The sequence below is a fragment of the Mus musculus genome, chromosome 18 (assembly GCF_000001635.26).
Source record: "Mus musculus strain C57BL/6J chromosome 18, GRCm38.p6 C57BL/6J".
NCBI lineage: Eukaryota > Metazoa > Chordata > Mammalia > Rodentia > Muridae > Mus > Mus musculus.
The window spans coordinates 42,042,027-42,060,102 of NC_000084.6; the positions used below are offsets into that span (position 1 = coordinate 42,042,027).

The 18,076-nt window shown below is 44.7% G+C and overlaps 1 protein-coding gene across 3 annotated transcripts in view; it reads left to right on the forward strand.

Annotated features, from left to right (window-relative positions):
* Window positions 1-10,475: 10,475 nt before the first annotated feature.
* Window positions 10,476-18,076, forward strand: part of Sh3rf2 (SH3 domain containing ring finger 2) — a 106,194-nt gene continuing 98,593 nt past the window's right edge. For 2 of the 3 annotated variants that reach the window (NM_001146299.1, NM_172966.3), the window contains exon 1: window positions 11,684-12,169. In NM_001146299.1, the coding sequence (NP_001139771.1) occupies window positions 11,792-12,169 (378 nt within the window). In that variant the 5' untranslated portion in view covers window positions 11,684-11,791. Of the gene's footprint in view, window positions 10,546-11,683; window positions 12,170-18,076 lie in introns of those variants that run through there. The other variant, XM_006525955.2, reaches the window with a different exon arrangement.

Consider the following 18,076-nt stretch of genomic DNA (forward strand, 5'->3'; position numbering starts at 1 on the left):
CTTTTCGTATTACAGCTACATTACACGGGATACAAGAAGGCCAGTCGGTCTGAATCCTGGGTTCCCTTCGTAGACGTTGGAGCACAAATAACCTCTCTAGGACTTTATTTCCTCATCTGTAAAATGAGGTTTATGATCTTAGCTCAGAACCTAGCAAAATAATGATAACTGCTATTGTTTATTCTAGCACACAGCCAACCACACCACACCCCAATTAAACTTCTACAGAGTGAGTGCCGCAGTGCCCAAGACCATGTAAGCCTCGAGGCAGCCACTTTGTGGACTGACAGTCATTGAAAGGCCATACGAATAACAGCTTTGGTAAAAGTCAGGAGTTAGGCTCAGTTTTAAACTGTATTTTAGATGCAGCCTGATAAATAATAAGAGGCCAGGTGTGGGGATAATGGATAACCTCGATGGAGCATTCACCCTGTGTCACACTCTTTGAAGCGTTTTATGAGCATCTTTTGTATGTAGGTACACAACAGCTCCATAGGGTGTTATTATTCCCATCCCATATATCACACATGATTGTTTAGACAGGGTCTCATGTAGTCCAGGGTGACACTGAATTCCCTAGGTAGCCAAGGATGAACCTGGGCTCCTAATCCTCCTGCTTCTACCTCCAAAGTGCCAAAATTGTAGGAGTGTGCCACCACCCCCAGTAAGACCTAAAAGGTCTTACTCTTATTAAATAAGATGGCTAGTGTCACTTGACTCCAGAGGTGCATGGCTTAGACAAATAGAAAGTGCAGACGTTTTCGCCAATATCGTTTGAGCACTTTCTATATGGTAGCTATTGTTCCAAGCGATACCAATACTTATTAAGAAATGTGTTGCTCACGACCAGCCTGAGAAGTAGATGCTGTTGATTGCAACTTTTATGGGTGGGGCTTGGAAATGCTGAACACACAGAGCTGATGATGGTAGAGCTGAGTATTCCAGAGTCTCCAGAAGTCCAGTCTCAAGCCTTCTTAGGAATGTAGTAATAGTTCAATTAAATTGAGCCATCCTTAGGGCTCAGCAGATCTTTACATCAATTGGTATCAGGTTCAGAGCAATCAGCACAGATGTTGCTCCTGCTCCAGGAGGTGGAGACAATGTAGGAGAAAAACGAAGGGGAAAGCAAGTCAATAGGACATAGTAGCATATAATTAATGTATAATGGGCACCACTCAGGAGCCCCTCAGAAGGGTCTAATTGATTTGACAAATGTTACTTACATTCAGGAACAGAAAAGTAATTTCATTTCAATATTAAAAAGAGAGTGCTTATTTCTCATGTACTCTGGACTTGTCCTTGAAGACCAGACTCAGAATGGATGGATGTCTAAGACTAATCATAGCACTCAGTGTGACTCAGCTCTGCAGTTTCCCTACATGTGTAATCAAAACTGCAAGACTGTGGTTGCCCAATAGCCTCGGCAAACTGCCAGCTTTTGCACGAATCTGTTTAGTGTAATAGGCCATATTTTGTTCTTGGTTTCAATCAAAGCATTTACTGAGTTCCTCAGAAAGGAAACAGTAAAAAAGAAGGAGGGGAGGAGGAAGAGGAGGAGGAGGAGGAGGAGGAGGAGGAGGAGGAGGAAGAGGAGGAGGAGGAGGAGGAGGAGGAGGAGGAGGACAGGGAGTCCACTGCATGCCAGCCACAGCCTTTCCTTTCACCAGGCATGTACCTGTTCTGGATTGCTGGTGGCCAACTGCACTTTCAGAGCCTGTGGAATTCCCTGCCTTAATGATTATTTCAGTTATATGGGCAGGCTGTTTAGATTTGCCTCTCTTCCTTGCAAACACTGTAGTTAATCTTCGATGATTTAAGCTCTTTGGGGGTTACAGTTTGTGTGTGTGTGTTCATGTATGTACATGTGTGCACATATATGTAGAGGCAGAAATCAATCTTATATACCATTGTCAAGAGCTATCAACCTTGTTTTTTGAGTCAGAGTCTGCCAAGGATCTGGAACTTGCCGAGTATCAACACTGGCTGGCCAGTGAGCCCTGGTAGTCTACCTCCACCTCCCCAGATCTGGGACCATAAGTGTGTGGCTTCTCAGATGGGCAATAATAAGCTCAAACTCAGGTCCTCATGTTTGTGTGCTAAGCACTTTACTATCAGTCCAGCCCCTGTTTTGTTTGGGTTTTTTGTTTGTTTGGTTTATGGGTTGGTTTGGTTTTTGTTTTGTTTGTTTCTGTTGTTTTTAGAAAAAACATGCAGCTCAGACTGACCACAAACTTACTATGCATCATAGCTTGACCTTGAACTTCTGATCCTCCCACTTCCACCTCCCAAGAACTAGGATTACAGCGTGTGTCACAATGCTGTGTGTGTGTGTGTGTGTGTGTGTGTGTGTGTGTGTGTGTATCATGGAAGAACTACATGTTCATTTTTAAGACGTTACAAAGATGCATAAGCAAACTGAAAACAACAAAACCCAACTAATTAGCTGACTTATAAACTTTGGCATATATTCTAATCAAAATGCTGTATATCTCTGCACTCTTTTAATATAACCTTAATTGTGTTAGGCCTGGTGGTACACACATGTTACCACAGCACTTGAGACATGAAGACAAGTGGATTGCCACCCTGAGCTACAATGTGAAACTCTGTCTCGATAAACAAAGAACCCCTTCCAAAAAGAACAAAAATAAATAAACAAAAGGAGGCATTCTGGAATCATGTGTGATTTTTCAAGTTTCTATTCAGTTACTTGTGAATGGTCTTCAGGACATAAAATACACTTCCCTCTATCAGTACTAAAAGTTATAAAGCATTCTCATATCACATGTATTTAACTGGTTTCCATTGTTTCATATTAAGGCTATTTTTAACTGCTCACTAGTGTAAGTAATGCCATGAAAAATGCACTTGGGTGTGTGTCTGTTACATTGGAATAAACTTCTGGATGTGCCATGGCAGTGGGTGAACAGGATATACTTAGAGGGCTGCAACTATACAAGGAATTTATTATTATTTATTATTATTATTATTTCATTCTTTTATATCTCAAATGATATCCCACTTCCCAGTTACCCACTCTACCAACCCCCTCCCACCTCCTCTTTGCCTGTATGAGGGTGCTTCCCCACCCACCCACACTCAGATATCCCACCGCTCCAGCATCCCCCTACACTGGGGGATCAAACCTCCTGGGAACCAAGGGTCTCCCCTCCCATTGCCACCAGAAAAGACCATCCTCTGCTACATATGTATCTGGAGCCACAGATCCCTCCAGATACACTCCGTAGTTGATAGTCTAGACTCTAGGAGAACTGGGAGATCAGGTCAGACAAGGAATTTTTTTTCACAAGAGTTTGTAGAAATGGTACAGAGGACCCCTTGTATGCTTTCCATAGTCCTCACTAATGGCATCTTAGAGGGCATGATAGACAGGAAGCAACTAACATGGGCATACAGTTGACTGGAACTTAGAAGCAGAGTCACTTTCCACTATTGATAGAATGGCAAGATGCATTCTTACCTAGTTTTCTATTTTCTGTTCTCCCATGATGCCTTTAAAGTCACCTTCTAGTCTGGAGAGAAAACACGGGTGTACTTATCAGGCCAGTCTACTGAAAATCAGGAGGAAGATTCTAACTAGAGGCATAGATGGGCAAACCACTCTGTGATACAGAATGGACAGATTCCCACGTCCCTCCAGCTACTCATTTCTTTATAAGATGCCAGTCCAGTGTCCCAAAGCCAGGTACCCTAACACAGGGTCCTTCTCCCTTAGTCTCAGGGTGAAGAGTCCTGCCTCTCTTTTCCATTCCTGACTATACCAAGGACACTTCAGTCTGAGGGTAGTCTCCAGAGCTTGTAAATTCTCCCTTTTAAGTCATAACTGCACATGCATTTACTCTCACCTGCAAATATACCAAGTGAATCTATTGGTTCATTGCAGAATTATTTTTGAGGTTTCATTTTAAGATATTTTTTATCAGAAAAACAATTTAGTTGTTGTTGTTGTTGTTGTCGTTGTTTTAACTAAATTCCTACGACAAGAGTCATGAGGGTGGGATGCAGCTGTGAGCCACGGAGTCTCTATTGGTCAGAGCATTCCATTCGATAGGGAACTGGTTGGTCAAACATAGTGCTATTTTCTTCCTTAGAGTTAATTTGGTGAAAAGTCTTTTGCACTTCTTTTTTAAGACCTGCTTACCAAAAATGAAGAAAAGGAGGAGAAAGAGAAGAATTCTACATCTAGTAAGCACTTGTTGATTGTCAACAGACTCCTTGGAAAGAATCATGAGGTGTATTCTATCAGTAACCTCATTTGATCCATGAGGAATCCAAGGAAGAGAGGAATAAAGTGGGCTATGTAGCAACTGGCAGAGCTGGGACTCAGAGCAGGTCTGCAGGAGTCCACAGCCATGCTCTTGACATGGATTCAAATGGCTTCTCATTAACTTAAGGACCCCAGGTCCTCTTGAGAACATTAATAATAACTCTTTATCCTCGTCTCAGACTTAAATGGCTTTACTGCAGGCCTAATGGTTGCATAGGAATACGCTGAAATACACTCCTCACCTGCAAACATCCCCTGATGAGAAAATAAATCCCTCAGGTAACTTCAACTCTAAGAAAGACATGATGCCCCATAGCCAGTCTACTGATAGAAAGGTGCCCATTTTCTATATGCCTTCTACTTCCTGAAGAACTCCAAAAGTTCCCAAGCACTCACTGGAAAATCAAATCACAGGGGTTAATTTAACATCAGGAAATAGCATATCTCTATTTAAAAATTACACATACATATGCAAATTTATGCTACTCACTAAAGGGAGGGAGTGAGAAGGGCAAGCCTCCACCAGGATGCAGTGAGATCCAAGAGAGGCCATCTTGATGTCACAGCTCTTGCTCCAGAGAACAAGAGGTCATGGGAACTCTACAGATGGATTGCAAATGATTAGCTTTACGGGAGAGATCTTGAGGTTACAAAACCTAAGAGCAGAAAAGAAAAATTATTTACGTGGGTCAGTGAGATAGCTTCATTAGCAGCAAAAGCACTTGCTCCACAGCCTGAACATCTGAGTCTAACCCCTGGCCCACTTGGTAGAAGGAGGGAACTGACTCCCAGGAGTTGTCTTCTGATCCCCACACCTTGCTATCACATGCACACTTGTATCTGCACAGAGACACATAGACACACACATACACAGAAACAGACACACACAGACACACACAGAGACACACAGGCACACACAGGCACACACACACACACACACACACACACACACACACACACACATACTACCAAATAGTATGTTTTAGATGACATACCACTAAAATAATAATTCCAAAATTACATCCAAACCAGGTGCACTTATTTTATTATTTTCGCATTGAAAGAGACTCTCTTCATCTGAGAGAAAGGCTGGTTCCTTGAAAGTAACTTATTCAGCAGCAGAAGCTAAAGGCAGTCATTCTGTGTGGTGTCCCCTGTAGATGAACCTACCTCTGCTCACAGGACTTACCGAAATCTCAGGAGTATCAAGCAAGGAGAAGAGAGATGGGAATGTTCTCCATCAGCTGCCACCACCTAAGAAGACTCTGAGTCTGGATCAGGGCCCTGTGAGTGTCATCAGGTTCTCAAAGGTGACCCGTATGACCATCAAACATCTGGGTTTGGAGGCAAGATCTTGAGACAAGACACTGCTAAGTGACATCTACCTAAACCTGGTGAAAATTCTTAATTCAAGTAAAAGGTAGAGCTCAGGGTATTCAATTTGACTCCAAAGATGTGTCTGCTATAATATAGGTCAGATGTATAATATCCTAAATATGATTTTTTGATAGTCTTTCAAGTTGTCCTCAAACTCACAATCTAGTGCTTCAACATAGGCCACGATGCCTGACTTCCAAACACAACAATTTTAAAACAGTATTCATCCATTCACACATTCACTCTTCTGCCCATAAGTTTATTGGTACATATGTGATGAGCTACATACCAGTCACATAGTTGGACAAGTAAGCACTTCTCTCCCCTCTGTTCTATTTGGGAGCGTTAGGCATTAATGGATGATTACAGGGCTGAGTGGCAGTTGTGAAAAACCTTTATGAAAGAGGATAGGGTGACAAACTTGCTACTCACAGAAATCAAGACCATTTCCCAGAAGAAGGGGCATAAATTAAAGCTCAAAGTCACAGGGGATGTGAAACAGGCAAAGAGGAGAGCGAGGGAGAAAGAAGGTTGGAGGAAAAAAAATGGCAGTGCCTCTGAAATACAGAGGGGATATGTTCACACAAGCTCAGGCAGATAAGCCAGATCATATGCAGTCTTACAGGCCAGAAGAAAGACTTGGATTTCAGCCCAAGGCCAGTAGGAAGGATGTTGAATGGGGAGCCAAATGATCAGATTAGCCTACTTTTAGCATGAACCGACATGTGAGTACAAGCAGTGTAAACTCCTAAGAGCCGCACAGACATTAAACAAGCATGTAGCCTGGGATTGCCTTGTAAAGAGTTGATGAATCGATTGTGGTGCAGGGGGGGCTGGAGTCTGGGAAGGATGCAGAGTTCACCGTTTCGTTTGTTTTTTAGGAACTAAGCTGATTTGTCTGATTTGATGCCAAGGTAGTGCTTGGGAAAGCCAAAATTAATCTCCATCTAAATCTACCCCATCCCCACCCAGTCCTCCAATACTTCAAAAGAAAGGCTCCTCTAGAGACTAACCTCTCTGTGGGTGGTTAGGGACCACCTACAGGCATGAATTGAGAGCCCACCCCCAACCCCCAATTAGTGTAAACTTTCTCTGTCCTGGTCCAGGACCCCCAAATCTTCCTTCCTCACTCTGGTTTTAAATATCCAGCTGCCAAATGCACTAGGAAGGGTAACTCATTGGTCTTTCCTGCCTGCCTTCTCAGGGGAGCAGATGTGATTGAATTTCCTCAAAGAATTCTGTGACCCACCGACTGTACAGAAACAGAGAGGGGCTGTGTGTGAGATGGTGACACAGAAGGAGAGGAACGCCAAAGAACCCTAATTTCCTTTATTCTTATTTTCTTGGGTCGCATCCACAGTCTGCTGTTGGATACACAGTGGACTTCATATGTAGATACATGTGGACTTACATAGTAAAAATGCTTGAATAGACTCATTGTGTGTACAGGAGTTTACAACATAAAAAGAAAAAGACTCAGGTTCAAGTCAAAAGTTGTGACTGGAAAAGTTACAGCACCTACCACTTAGAGTTGGTGGAAGATTCATTGAGGTAATTTGCTTAAAGTTTTCTCACTGGTATCTGGTATATATTATCTATAACATTTCTATTATTGTTATGCATTTATTACCCATTTACAAATGGTGTATACCGAGAAGACTAGGCTGACTTCATGACAGGCTTCAAATAGGCAGTTCAGGAGACAAGTCCTAAATCTCTAATTCCAAGAACCTGGCAAGTCCAGGCAAATCCAGGTCTCAGAAGCTGCCCACCCCCTCCCACGAACCACCCCTCCCTCGCTCCCACCACCACCTGGCCTGAGTCAAGGACAATGGGTCAGCAGCAGTTTCCAGACTTCCCCAGCAAATGTTTCCAGTCCCCACACCCTGTAATGGTTCCGGTAGAATGTCTGCAGAAATGGAGCAAAATAAAGGTCACCTGCCCAGGAATTCCCCTAATGTGCTTTAAACCAGGCCTGTTAGCTCACTTGGTTTTCTCTTTATCTTGGTAATGGGAGACCCCAGCACACTGGACATCTGCAGTATAAAGCACCCTGTATTTACATACTATTTGAGTCCAGTGTATCATTCTTTGGCAAATCATAGACCCTTACAATACATTTCTGGTTCAAGCTTGTGTGTACATGTGTATATGTATGTGCAGATGGAGGGGAGGTTGTCAGGGAGATAGATTGTATTTAAGAATCAGAGAGGGAATAGCCGAGCATGGTGGCACACACCTTTAATCCCAGCACTCGGGAGGCAGAGGCAGGTGGATTTCTGAGTTCGAGGCCAGCCTGGTCTACAAAGTGAGTTCCAGGACAGCCAGGGCTACACAGAGAAACCCTGTCTCAAAAAACCAAAAAAAAAAAAAAAAGAATCAGAGAGGGAAGTAGGGGACACTCCCAGATCCTACTACAGAAGTGCCAGTGTTGAAGCAGTACTTACTAGAAGGCAAGGGGACTGCAGGGAAGTTCTCAGAGGAGCTGAGCTTTCCTGAGAGGAAATGAGAATGAAGACCCGGCAGAGAGCTTCAAACTGCCCTTGTGGTAAGACACAGCAAAGCTGAATGGAATGGATGCTCCTGAAGCTCAAAGGGGAAATTTGAAAAGAGTTATGAGTATTCTTTCAACTGAACATGGCAGAAGTTAAGGCCCGAGACCAGAAGAGACTATCCCTGCTCTTTTCTGACATCTCCTTCATTCTGAGCTTGCTTCTTCCTTTCTTTCTCTCTTTCTCTCCTTCCTTCCTTCCTTTCTTTCTTTCTTTCTTTCTTTCTTTCTTTCTTTCTTTTCTTTCTTTTTCTTTTTTTTGGTTTTTCAAAACAGGGTTTCTCTGTGTAGCCCTGGCTGTCCTGGAACTCACTCTGTAGACCAGGCTGGCCTCGAACTCAGAAATCTGCCTGCCTCTGCCTCCCAAGTGCTGGGATTAAAGGCAGGTGCCACCACTACCCAGCTTCTTTCCTTTTCTTTTTTCTTTTTCTTTTTTTCTTTTTGAACTAACATGGAGTAATACTGAAAGACAAATCATACAGACTCCCTGATTCCCTCTTAGGACCTTCAAAGAAGCCATGTCTAAGTGACTTCCATGTGATAAAGAATTATTATCAGGCAGGGCATTCAGACCAGTGATAACGTCATTAGAGCAAGTATGAAGTCCTAAGTTCAACGCCCTGTTCCGCTCCCCTCCCCCCAAAGATTGTTACCCCTCTGTTTAAACATAAGATTAATTAGTTAGGTAGACAGAGAGTATGGGGGGAAAAGAGAAAAGGAAAATTGATGTGTATTTGGGGGTAGGGAACAGAGTCTCACAATGTAGTCCAGGATAGCCTCAAGGTCATGTCTCTGGTTTCCCAGTACTAAGATTACAGGTGTGGACCAAACAAACAGCCAAAAGATACAAGGAGGAAGAGGAGGAGGAAGAGGAGGAGAAAGAGGAGGAGGGAGAGGAGGAGGGAGAGGAGGAGGAGGGAGAGGAGGAGGAGGGAGAGGAGGAGGAGGGGAAGGAGGAGAGGAGGAGGGAGAGGAGGAGGAGGGGAGGGGAAGAGGAAGAAGAGGAAGGGAGAAGAAAAAGAAATTAGGGAGAAAGAAAGAGAAATAAAGAGAGAGAGAGAAAGAAGAAAAAGGAAGAAAAGGAGAAGGAAAAAGTAGAAGAAGAGGAAAGAAAGATAAAGAAGGGAAAGAGAAGGAAGAGAAAGAAGGAGAGGAAGAAGAAGCAGAAACAGGAGGAGGATGATTAGAAGAGAAGAGGAGGAGGAGGAAGAGGAAAATCCAGTTTCTAGTTGCAGCTTTATCCTCAGTCACTAGGCAACTTGAGAGAATCTCTTGATCTCTCTGGGCACAGTTGCCTCATCTGCAAGGCATGCTGATTGGTCAGTCCAGGTCATTTTCTCTTGACTTCGTGCCATCCTAGATGAGCTTGGATGCCCTCAAACCTCTCTTCTCTCAAAGACTGCTTACTCTGTGGCACAGTAGTTAGGAGCACAGACCACCCTGCCTTCCATCTGATGCCACTTGTCGGATGACCTGCTTTCCTGTCTGTCTTAGCGTCCCCATCTGGGTGGTTAAGGTAAGGAAGGGTTAAGCAGGTGAATGCAGGGAAAGTACTTAGAGTAGTAGTAGTAGCTGACGGAGGGGGGGGGGGCACCCTGCTGTTAGGTAACGTCATCACCTACTTACAGGCGGAATGCTTTGCAACTTCACAGTAAACCAAAATATGGACCTTTAGCATCATTTAGGGGTGTGGAATGACTAGGGGAAATAACAGATAGGAGATCTGCCACCATTACTCTTGTCTTTTGAAAAGACCTTCCTGTGCCTCGATTTTTCAAAGCATATGCATGTACACCCCACTCTTTTAACTGGAAGAAACTGAGCCAAAGATTACTGAAGTCCCTGTCATCTCAGAATTCAAGGAGTGATTATTACTTTTAAGACCAGTATTTTATGAGAGACTGGCTTATCTTTGCACCACAGCTATCATTAATATGTTTGACCTTCTCAGGAAACTTCTTATAAAAGTTTAAAAATAAGTAAGAACACTTTGGCATGTTTCTTACTAAGCAAGCTCAAGCTGCTGAGTAGGAGAGAAAAAAATGAGTAAAGTGGGTGTACAAACTCTTTGCTGCTTGGCGCTAAATGCTGTGACATCAAGGATAGGTCAGCCACAGTGAGGCTGGCAGGCAGCCGCTGGCAGTGACAGTGTTAACAGGGCTGGGTAAGGTGATCCCTTGAAACTGGAAGGACTTTGTGGAAGTTTTCAAAGCTTGGCAGTCAGCTGCCCAGCCCTTCAGAGGAAAGAAGGCTGGCCAGTTAGAAGGAGCAAGCCCCAGCCCAGCCCAGTACCCGGCAAGCAGAGTGTAACTGCAGTTATAGGCACAAGGTTAGTGGCCTCACACAACTCCTCAGCGTGCTGACAGCTCTGGAGAAGACAACTCCCACACCTCCACCCCCATTCTGCCACCTTGAGGAGCCTTCTTTGTTCAGCACAAAACATTTCAGCTTTCCTAACTGCTGGGGGGCCCTGGCCCTCCTGCCAAGCCCAGTGATGTCTCAGAGCCTGGGTGTGATTAACTTGTGGTGAAGGGGAAAGAATCTCTCAAAACTGGACACTTGGTTTCAGGCTTCAGGCATCCGAAATGAAACTGTTTCTAAAGCCAGGATTGTTTTGGGACCACACACACACACACACACACACACACACACACACACACACACAGGCCTGCCCGTTCCTCACGCTGCTTCCTCTGGGGTTTCTGTAGGCTGTAACCACAAGCCTGAATTCCTTTCTGGTTCAGCCGAAACCCAGGACAATTGTCAAAGCTACTAAACAGGCCCCAGGACCTCACCTGGTAGGAGGAAGAATGTCTCTGACTAAACTAATCTGGAATGGAGGATCGCAGGGAGGCGAGGAGGGGGACAGGGAGAAGGACAGGGAACAGAGTTAAAACCAAACAGTATTGGTGAATAGAAATTTGTCTTGTACATTGCTAGAACAAAATAGTGGAACAAGCCACAAGCCTCACTGTGGAGAAAAGAACATCTAATCTGCATGGGGCCCCCGATAAACACTTCCCAAAGCTTGTCTGCTTGTGCTGCTGGAGTTTATAAAACAAACTGATCTGGGGGGGGGGGGGGGGTTGGGGGAGAGGGAGGGAAGGAAAGGTAGGTAGATATCCTCACAGAAATCGCCAGAGCCTTAGTCTGAGTTAAGACTGGCTATGTTCTAGGCAGGAGAAAGCATCCCTCCAGCCCTTCTAGTAGACAAGTAACTCCCTGCCTCAGCAGGACAGTTTTCTCTCCTTGCTAGGGCCCTCCACTCAGAGGCAATGAGCAGTCAGTCACTGTGCAGAATTCCCTCTGATCCCTTGCAGCAAGCTGAGTCTTCTAACCTGCAGCACGGAATGAGTCATTTGACGCTCCCGGAACAAAGTACTTGCAGCTGCCTCTCAAGACACTGCCTCCATGTAGGTGGGACACACCTCTCAGGGCAGTCACATTTTTTTTTCCTCCTTTCAAACAGGCAGGGAGTTCTGATGCTCCCAAAAGACCAGCTCTACCCCCTCGGCTCGCTGCCCCTACAATGTGGATCCTGCTTCTCCAGGTTGGGACTGGAGTTTTAAAATAAAATGGATGATTTGACGTTACTTGATCTCCTGGAGTGCCCTGTGTGCTTTGAAAAGCTCGATGTCACAGCCAAAGTTCTCCCCTGCCAGCACACCTTCTGCAAACCATGTCTACAGAGGATTTTCAAGGCCCACAAGGAGCTGAGGTGCCCGGAATGCAGGACTCTGGTGTTCTGCAGCATCGAGGCTCTGCCAGCCAACCTGTTGCTCGTGCGTTTGCTGGATGGTGTGCGTTCCGGACAGAGCTCGTGGAAAGGAGGCTCCTTCCGAAGGCCTCGGATACTGACCTTGCAGGACAACAGGAAAGCCAAGAGCAGCCCCAGAAGTCTACAGGCTAGCCCTTTCCGGCTGGTGCCCAGTGTCAGGATCCACATGGATGGGGTAAGAGAATTCTTGCTTGCTCATATCATGTGCACTTTAGAGGCTGGCTATGTGTATGCCAAGAGCTAGGAGACAGATTTCCTTCAGCCGCATGTAGACAGAATTCCACCAGAGTGCTGGAGGTGATTGCCTAGAAATCAGTTGAGTGAGCTGTGATCACTTTACAGAGACACAACGAGAGCTCTGAGCCTGGTCCATCTGACAATCGGTCTCAGAACTTTTAACGCTTGCTAGATTGTCTTTAGTTCTTTTCTAGAGGGAATTGAATGAGAAAAATACTTGTTGATGATCGTTCTTGGTCTTTCTCGTGTGCTGCTCAAGGACCAGGGCCAATGTATGGGAAATGTACTGGTGGTGAGGAACAAATTAAAACTGAAAGTTGCTTTTGAGGTTTCTGAGATGTTTTCATATGTCAGGTGTTGCTTGAAATTTGTCTAAATCTGTCTTCCCATCCCTTGTCTTGAAGTGCTGTTACAATGGTGCTCATTTATGGTGTGTTCAAAGTATATCTATCAAGATATTTGATGCCTGAAATCACACGGGAGGGATGTGTCTATGTGAGTGAACTGATTGACGGCAAAGGCTAGGATGTATAATGAAACCCGTGTGTATATGAACACTCGAAATGTATGTCTACAAAGAGAGGAAACATGCAAAATGTGTCCCAGGTAAGGGCTAGAATACAGACCCCAAACCATAAAGATTATCAAGTGAAGCCACGTCTACTCCTCTGTCTACTCCTAATAGCATATCCCAAGGACATTATCTGGGCTGCTGTGCAACAGCACAAATCTGGAGGAGAACACAGTGCCTTGAGTCCATCTAGATTATTTACATTGTCATCCCCAGACTCTCTGAACCAAAAGGGACACAACACTATGGCTTAGACTATTAGCATACTTAAGCCATCAAAGATGCATTCTCTGAAGTCCTGCCTACAGCAAGCTTTAATGCTAGCAGGGTCCCAAGACTGTGCTGGCGAGTTGCAGTGGAAACAAGTTAGTGTTCAGCCCTCAACTCTCTCCTCACACAGAAGAGGCCTGGGGTGTGCATTAACAACTGTTTCCAAAGGCTTTCCTTCTGAGACTTCAGTCTCTTGGAGTTCACAGTGCCTTTAAGACAGCCATGTGGTAGGGTTGTGTGTGTGTAAAGATTCAAAAATGAGAGCGGGAAGTTGCTGTGGTTTCTTCGCTGAAGATTTTTTTTTTTTATTGCTGTTGTGCTTGTGTGTGTGAACACATTCCAGAGGAGGGATGGGCGCTCAGCTTCTCTGGCAGTCTCCTCAATCCATCAGAATCCACAGGCTTGCAAAGGTAGAGTAGGGTGGAGAACAAACTTTATTCAAACATGACTTGTTAACAGAGAAATGCTATCTGTCTCTGGATTGGCAAATCTCCCTTGAATGCCTAACACCTCGAAGCCTCTTCTCTTCTGATCCCTAGGAAAGCCTGACTTGCCTTCCAAGAGCTGCTCATCATCACTGTGGGGATGTTGCCTGGAAGGAGGCAGGCCCCTGTACATTTTACATACTTCTGTTTAGTTTTTTGTCTTTCTTACATGTTGCTAAGAAAAGTGATGCCATGGTTACCAGGGAGTTGAACCATCCACAAGTCATAGAGCATGCTCCTCCACGAGGGAGATGGAGAACAGATAATATGTAAGATATTAAGATACTGTGTGTCCTTGGACCTCTTCTTGGGGACTTAGAACATGAGACAAGGGAGACAGTGATGTGTCTTTGCCTAATCACCAAGCTGTCCTGGACCTAGGGCTGTCATTAGGCTGGAACACAGATTTGAGTCCTTGAGGGCTTATGCTTTCCAACAGACTCTGAATAAACACGCTTTTCAAAGAGAGGAGCTGGCAGCCCACCACTAGCATCCCCAGTTCACTTATTTCTTTCTGTGAAATATTCACCTCATGCCCTTTGCCTCTTGCTGGGATATGAACAAGCCCATTCCCAGACGTTAATATGGTGTCATTCCACAACTTGTTTCTGTTTGAAAAATGTAACTATCTGTATGAAAGCATGAAACCATCGTGCTTTCCAGCTCAGTCACTCTGAGACTGGACTTGCAACAACATTCACTCAATGCCTCCCCCAGAGTCATTTGCCCTCTCTGCCTCAGTTTATCCAACCAAGCCAATATCGCTACCCCCACTCCTTCTCTAAGGCACTGTGAAATTATCTTTGCCACATGCTGTATCACCATGGACAACATCTGCCAGGGAAACGCAAAGCACCATCATTATCGTTAATTTCAACTCTCGGTATGACTTTGGCCAAGCCACTTAAGTTGGCTGGGTCTCAATTTAAAATTCTGTAAAATGGGAAAATGTATTGTAAAAACAAGAGAGCCACCTTGACACCTAACTAATTAGTGCTTGCAAAGCAGTCTGAGAGCCTCAGATGAAAGGCATTGGGAGATCGTTATCATAGTAAACATCACTATTGACTGTTTATTGTGCCCTGCCATTTGTGAGGCATTCTGCAAAAACACAGGAGTTAGAGCCCTTGCAGCAAAGCAGAACAGGCATTGTTATTAAGCGTGAGTCTGTGGTGAAGCTGGGGTGACACCAAGTCAAAGTACTCCCCTGAGCAGGGAAAATAATCTGTTGTCATAGGGTACCATTTTGTAAAAACACCTCTTTCATCGGCCTCCTTGATAGCCTGGCACTCTGAAGGAGTTCATTTAACTTCCTACCCACAAGCCCAAAGTCTGTTCTGCTCGCCCAGGCTCATCCACCAAACAAGCTCATCAGGATCCTTCTTGTTGGCTCAAAGAGGCCCCATGCCTGTTGTGCCAGCCAGCATGCTAGGGTGGAGCCAATGGTCACACCTCATACTGCCAGCCCAAGAGAGAAAAATTAGCCTATTGTGCCTACACATCTAACTCCCTCCCAAGCTGATTGTGTAAAAAGAAAACTTGAGACATAGCTATGGGCTTTTATAGCATACAATTATTCCACCCGGATTGGGAGCTCTGGTGGGCTCCTTCTGGCACAAATCCCTCAGCTCCTGGGTCTTCCTCACTTTGCAGACAAGCCAAAGGAACTGCACGAACCTTCCGAAAGATTTTTAGTTGCCAAAGAGCTTCTCTCTTTTCCTCCTCGTTCAGTCTAATAATATTTCTGAATTACTACTCAGGAAATTCAGAGCATGAAATAAAGTCTGCTCCTTCAGTAGTTGTGTACTTTAACTGAGTCACTTAAACCTCGGGGCCTTCATTTCTCCATCAGCAAATTGAAGATAATAGTAGTACCTACCTCAGAGTATGGTTGCGAGATATAAGTAGCTGATTCACACCCATTAACTCTTAGTGCATTGACTGCCTCAATAAATATTAGCTGTGACCATTACTGAAGTGACTCAGCACTTTCTACTCAAAACTACCCACCCTTTCTCACTCCTTTGTGAATTAAGTACTAACCCAAAAGATTTCTTGGTACCCTGATTATCTGCCATTTGTGGTTTTCTTCTGAATGCTCTTTGGGCCATAATTCAGGTATATGACGTTTCAGCGCAGGCTGGCTTTGGGGCCCTTTCAGACTCCTTAGGTAGCTGTGGGGTTGGTGTTCAGAGAGAGCTCACAAGCTTCACTTCGCAATAGTTCAAAAAGTTAATTAAAATTTTGAAACCATATACAGAGAGCAAGAATCTGTCTCACCTCCCAAGTAACGCTGACTCTTCATTAACTGCATTTTCTCGTTTCCCTGCCCCCTCCTCTTCCTCAGCATAACAGTGACCAACCTGGGTCTCTCAGGGTTGGACTTTCTACCTGCATTGTTAAGCACTGTGACAATCACACCCCAAATCAGCAAGAACACACCTGCTGTCACCATGCACAGACCAGGTGGCATTGTCGTAGAAACTTCCTCAGCTGCTGTTGCAAGCAACTGAGGAGAAAAAAAAAAAAAAGAAAAGAAAAGAAAAGAAAAGAAAAGAAAAACCGAGGTCAGAAAGCACTTGAGGGAGCTGATGTTGGGCAGAAACCACAAGGTGGTTGTGCCCCTTTCTTGGGTCTCAGATGTGTTCTAAGCCATAATACAGATGGTGGGTTTTGCTAAGTGTGCAGAGACTAAAATCATTCCAGTCCCTGAAAACAGTAGTCAGGTGACACCTGGGACGACCATATTTAGCAGGTGGAAGGATTCAAGTACATAGAGGCTGAGGGTGAGAAACCTGGAGACGCGGGTAACTCTCTGGCTTTACTCATATTTATTTGTCAACAACTTTGGAAAAGCACAGGGTCCTGAGATCATTGCTGCCACCTGCCCTCAATGCGCCAATTGCTAATTATATCTTACTCTCCTTTCCATTGCTAACTGTGTTCACGGGTTTCTGGTCAAACGGAGCTGCCTTTGTGCTGGGATTTAGCATTTGTTAGCTGTGAAGCTTTGGGCAAGTCACTTACCACTTATAATCCTCAGTTTCTGTATTGTAAAATGCAGATAATAGTGGCCTGCATACAACATAAGGTCATTATGGAGTTAAAACGTGATGATGCATATTGAGAGCTTAGCATAAGTGCTTGGTACCCAACAGGTGCTAAGACACATTAGCAACAGTAAATGACAAAGCATCAGCCATAGAAAAGTCTGCTGGGAGCAAGGCCCTCTAAAACAACTGAACAATGCTCATATGAACTCAGAGACTGGAGCATGCACAGGGTCTACAAATCTGCGCCAAGCTCTCTGTATAATGCTATGTTTTGCCCTTTACTACTGTTATGAGACTCCTGAAAGTATAAACAAGTGAGTCTGTGCCTTCTCTTGGGACTCTTTTATTCTTCTGTTGGCTTGGATTGTACAACTTCGATATAGTGGTTTTCTTTTTTATTTATTGGATATTTTATTTATTTACATTTTAAATGTTATCCTCTTTCCAAGTTTCCTCTCCAGAAACTCCCTAGTCCATCCTCTTTCCCACTGATTCTATGAGGGTGCTCACCCACCTACCCACCCATTCCTACCTCCCCACCCTGGCATTCCCCTACACTGGGGCATCGAGCCTTCCCAGGACCAAGGGCCTCTCCTCCCATTGATGTCCAACAAGGCCATCCTCTGCTTCTTATGAGGCTAGAGCCATGGGTTCCTCCTTGTGTACTCTTTGGATAGTGTTTTAGTTCCTGAGAGCTTTGGGAGCTCTGGTTGGTTGATATTGTTGTTCTTCCTATGGGCTGCAAACCTCTTCAGCTCCTTCAGTACTTTCTCTAACTCCTCCATTGGGGGCCCCATGCTCAGTCCAGTGGTTGGCTGTGAGCATCTGCCTTTGTATTTGTCAGGCTCTGGCAGAGCCTCTCAGGAGACAGTTATATCAGCAAGTACTTCTTGGCATCCACAATAGTGTCTGGGTTTGGTGTCTATGTATGGAATGGGTTCCCAGGTGGGGCAGTCTCTGGGTGGCCTTTGCTATGGTAGTTTTCATTTACCGAATTACTTTTTATTTTGTTAAGTTCTTGTCTCCTAGATGCCTGTTGCAGGGGGCTCCTCACTGTTTCAGTGAGCCCAGTGTTACATGACCTGCTTCGGTTGGTTAAAGGTGTCTGGCTCATTCCCCCATGAGAGGCTTCAGCTCTGAGGCAGGTGGGTGGGGCATGAAGTTCTCCCTAGTTGACATCCATTATCTACCACAAGGGAAACACCACCTTGGAGATTAGCATATGCATATTTTTGTGTTGTTTTCCTTTCTGCTTATGAAACATTGCTACATACATCTCATCATACTACAAAGAGGGTTGCGAGAGAAAGTACTTGTGTAACTTATGGCCTCGTCTGACCCATTCCAGGATTCTGCTACCTTTTGCATTCTTTTCATTTTTGCTTAATCCAGAGACCAGCCTTTCTTTCACATGTGTGCACTATAAACCCTTAATGGGTATCCCACAGAGCTCCAGAGTCAAACCA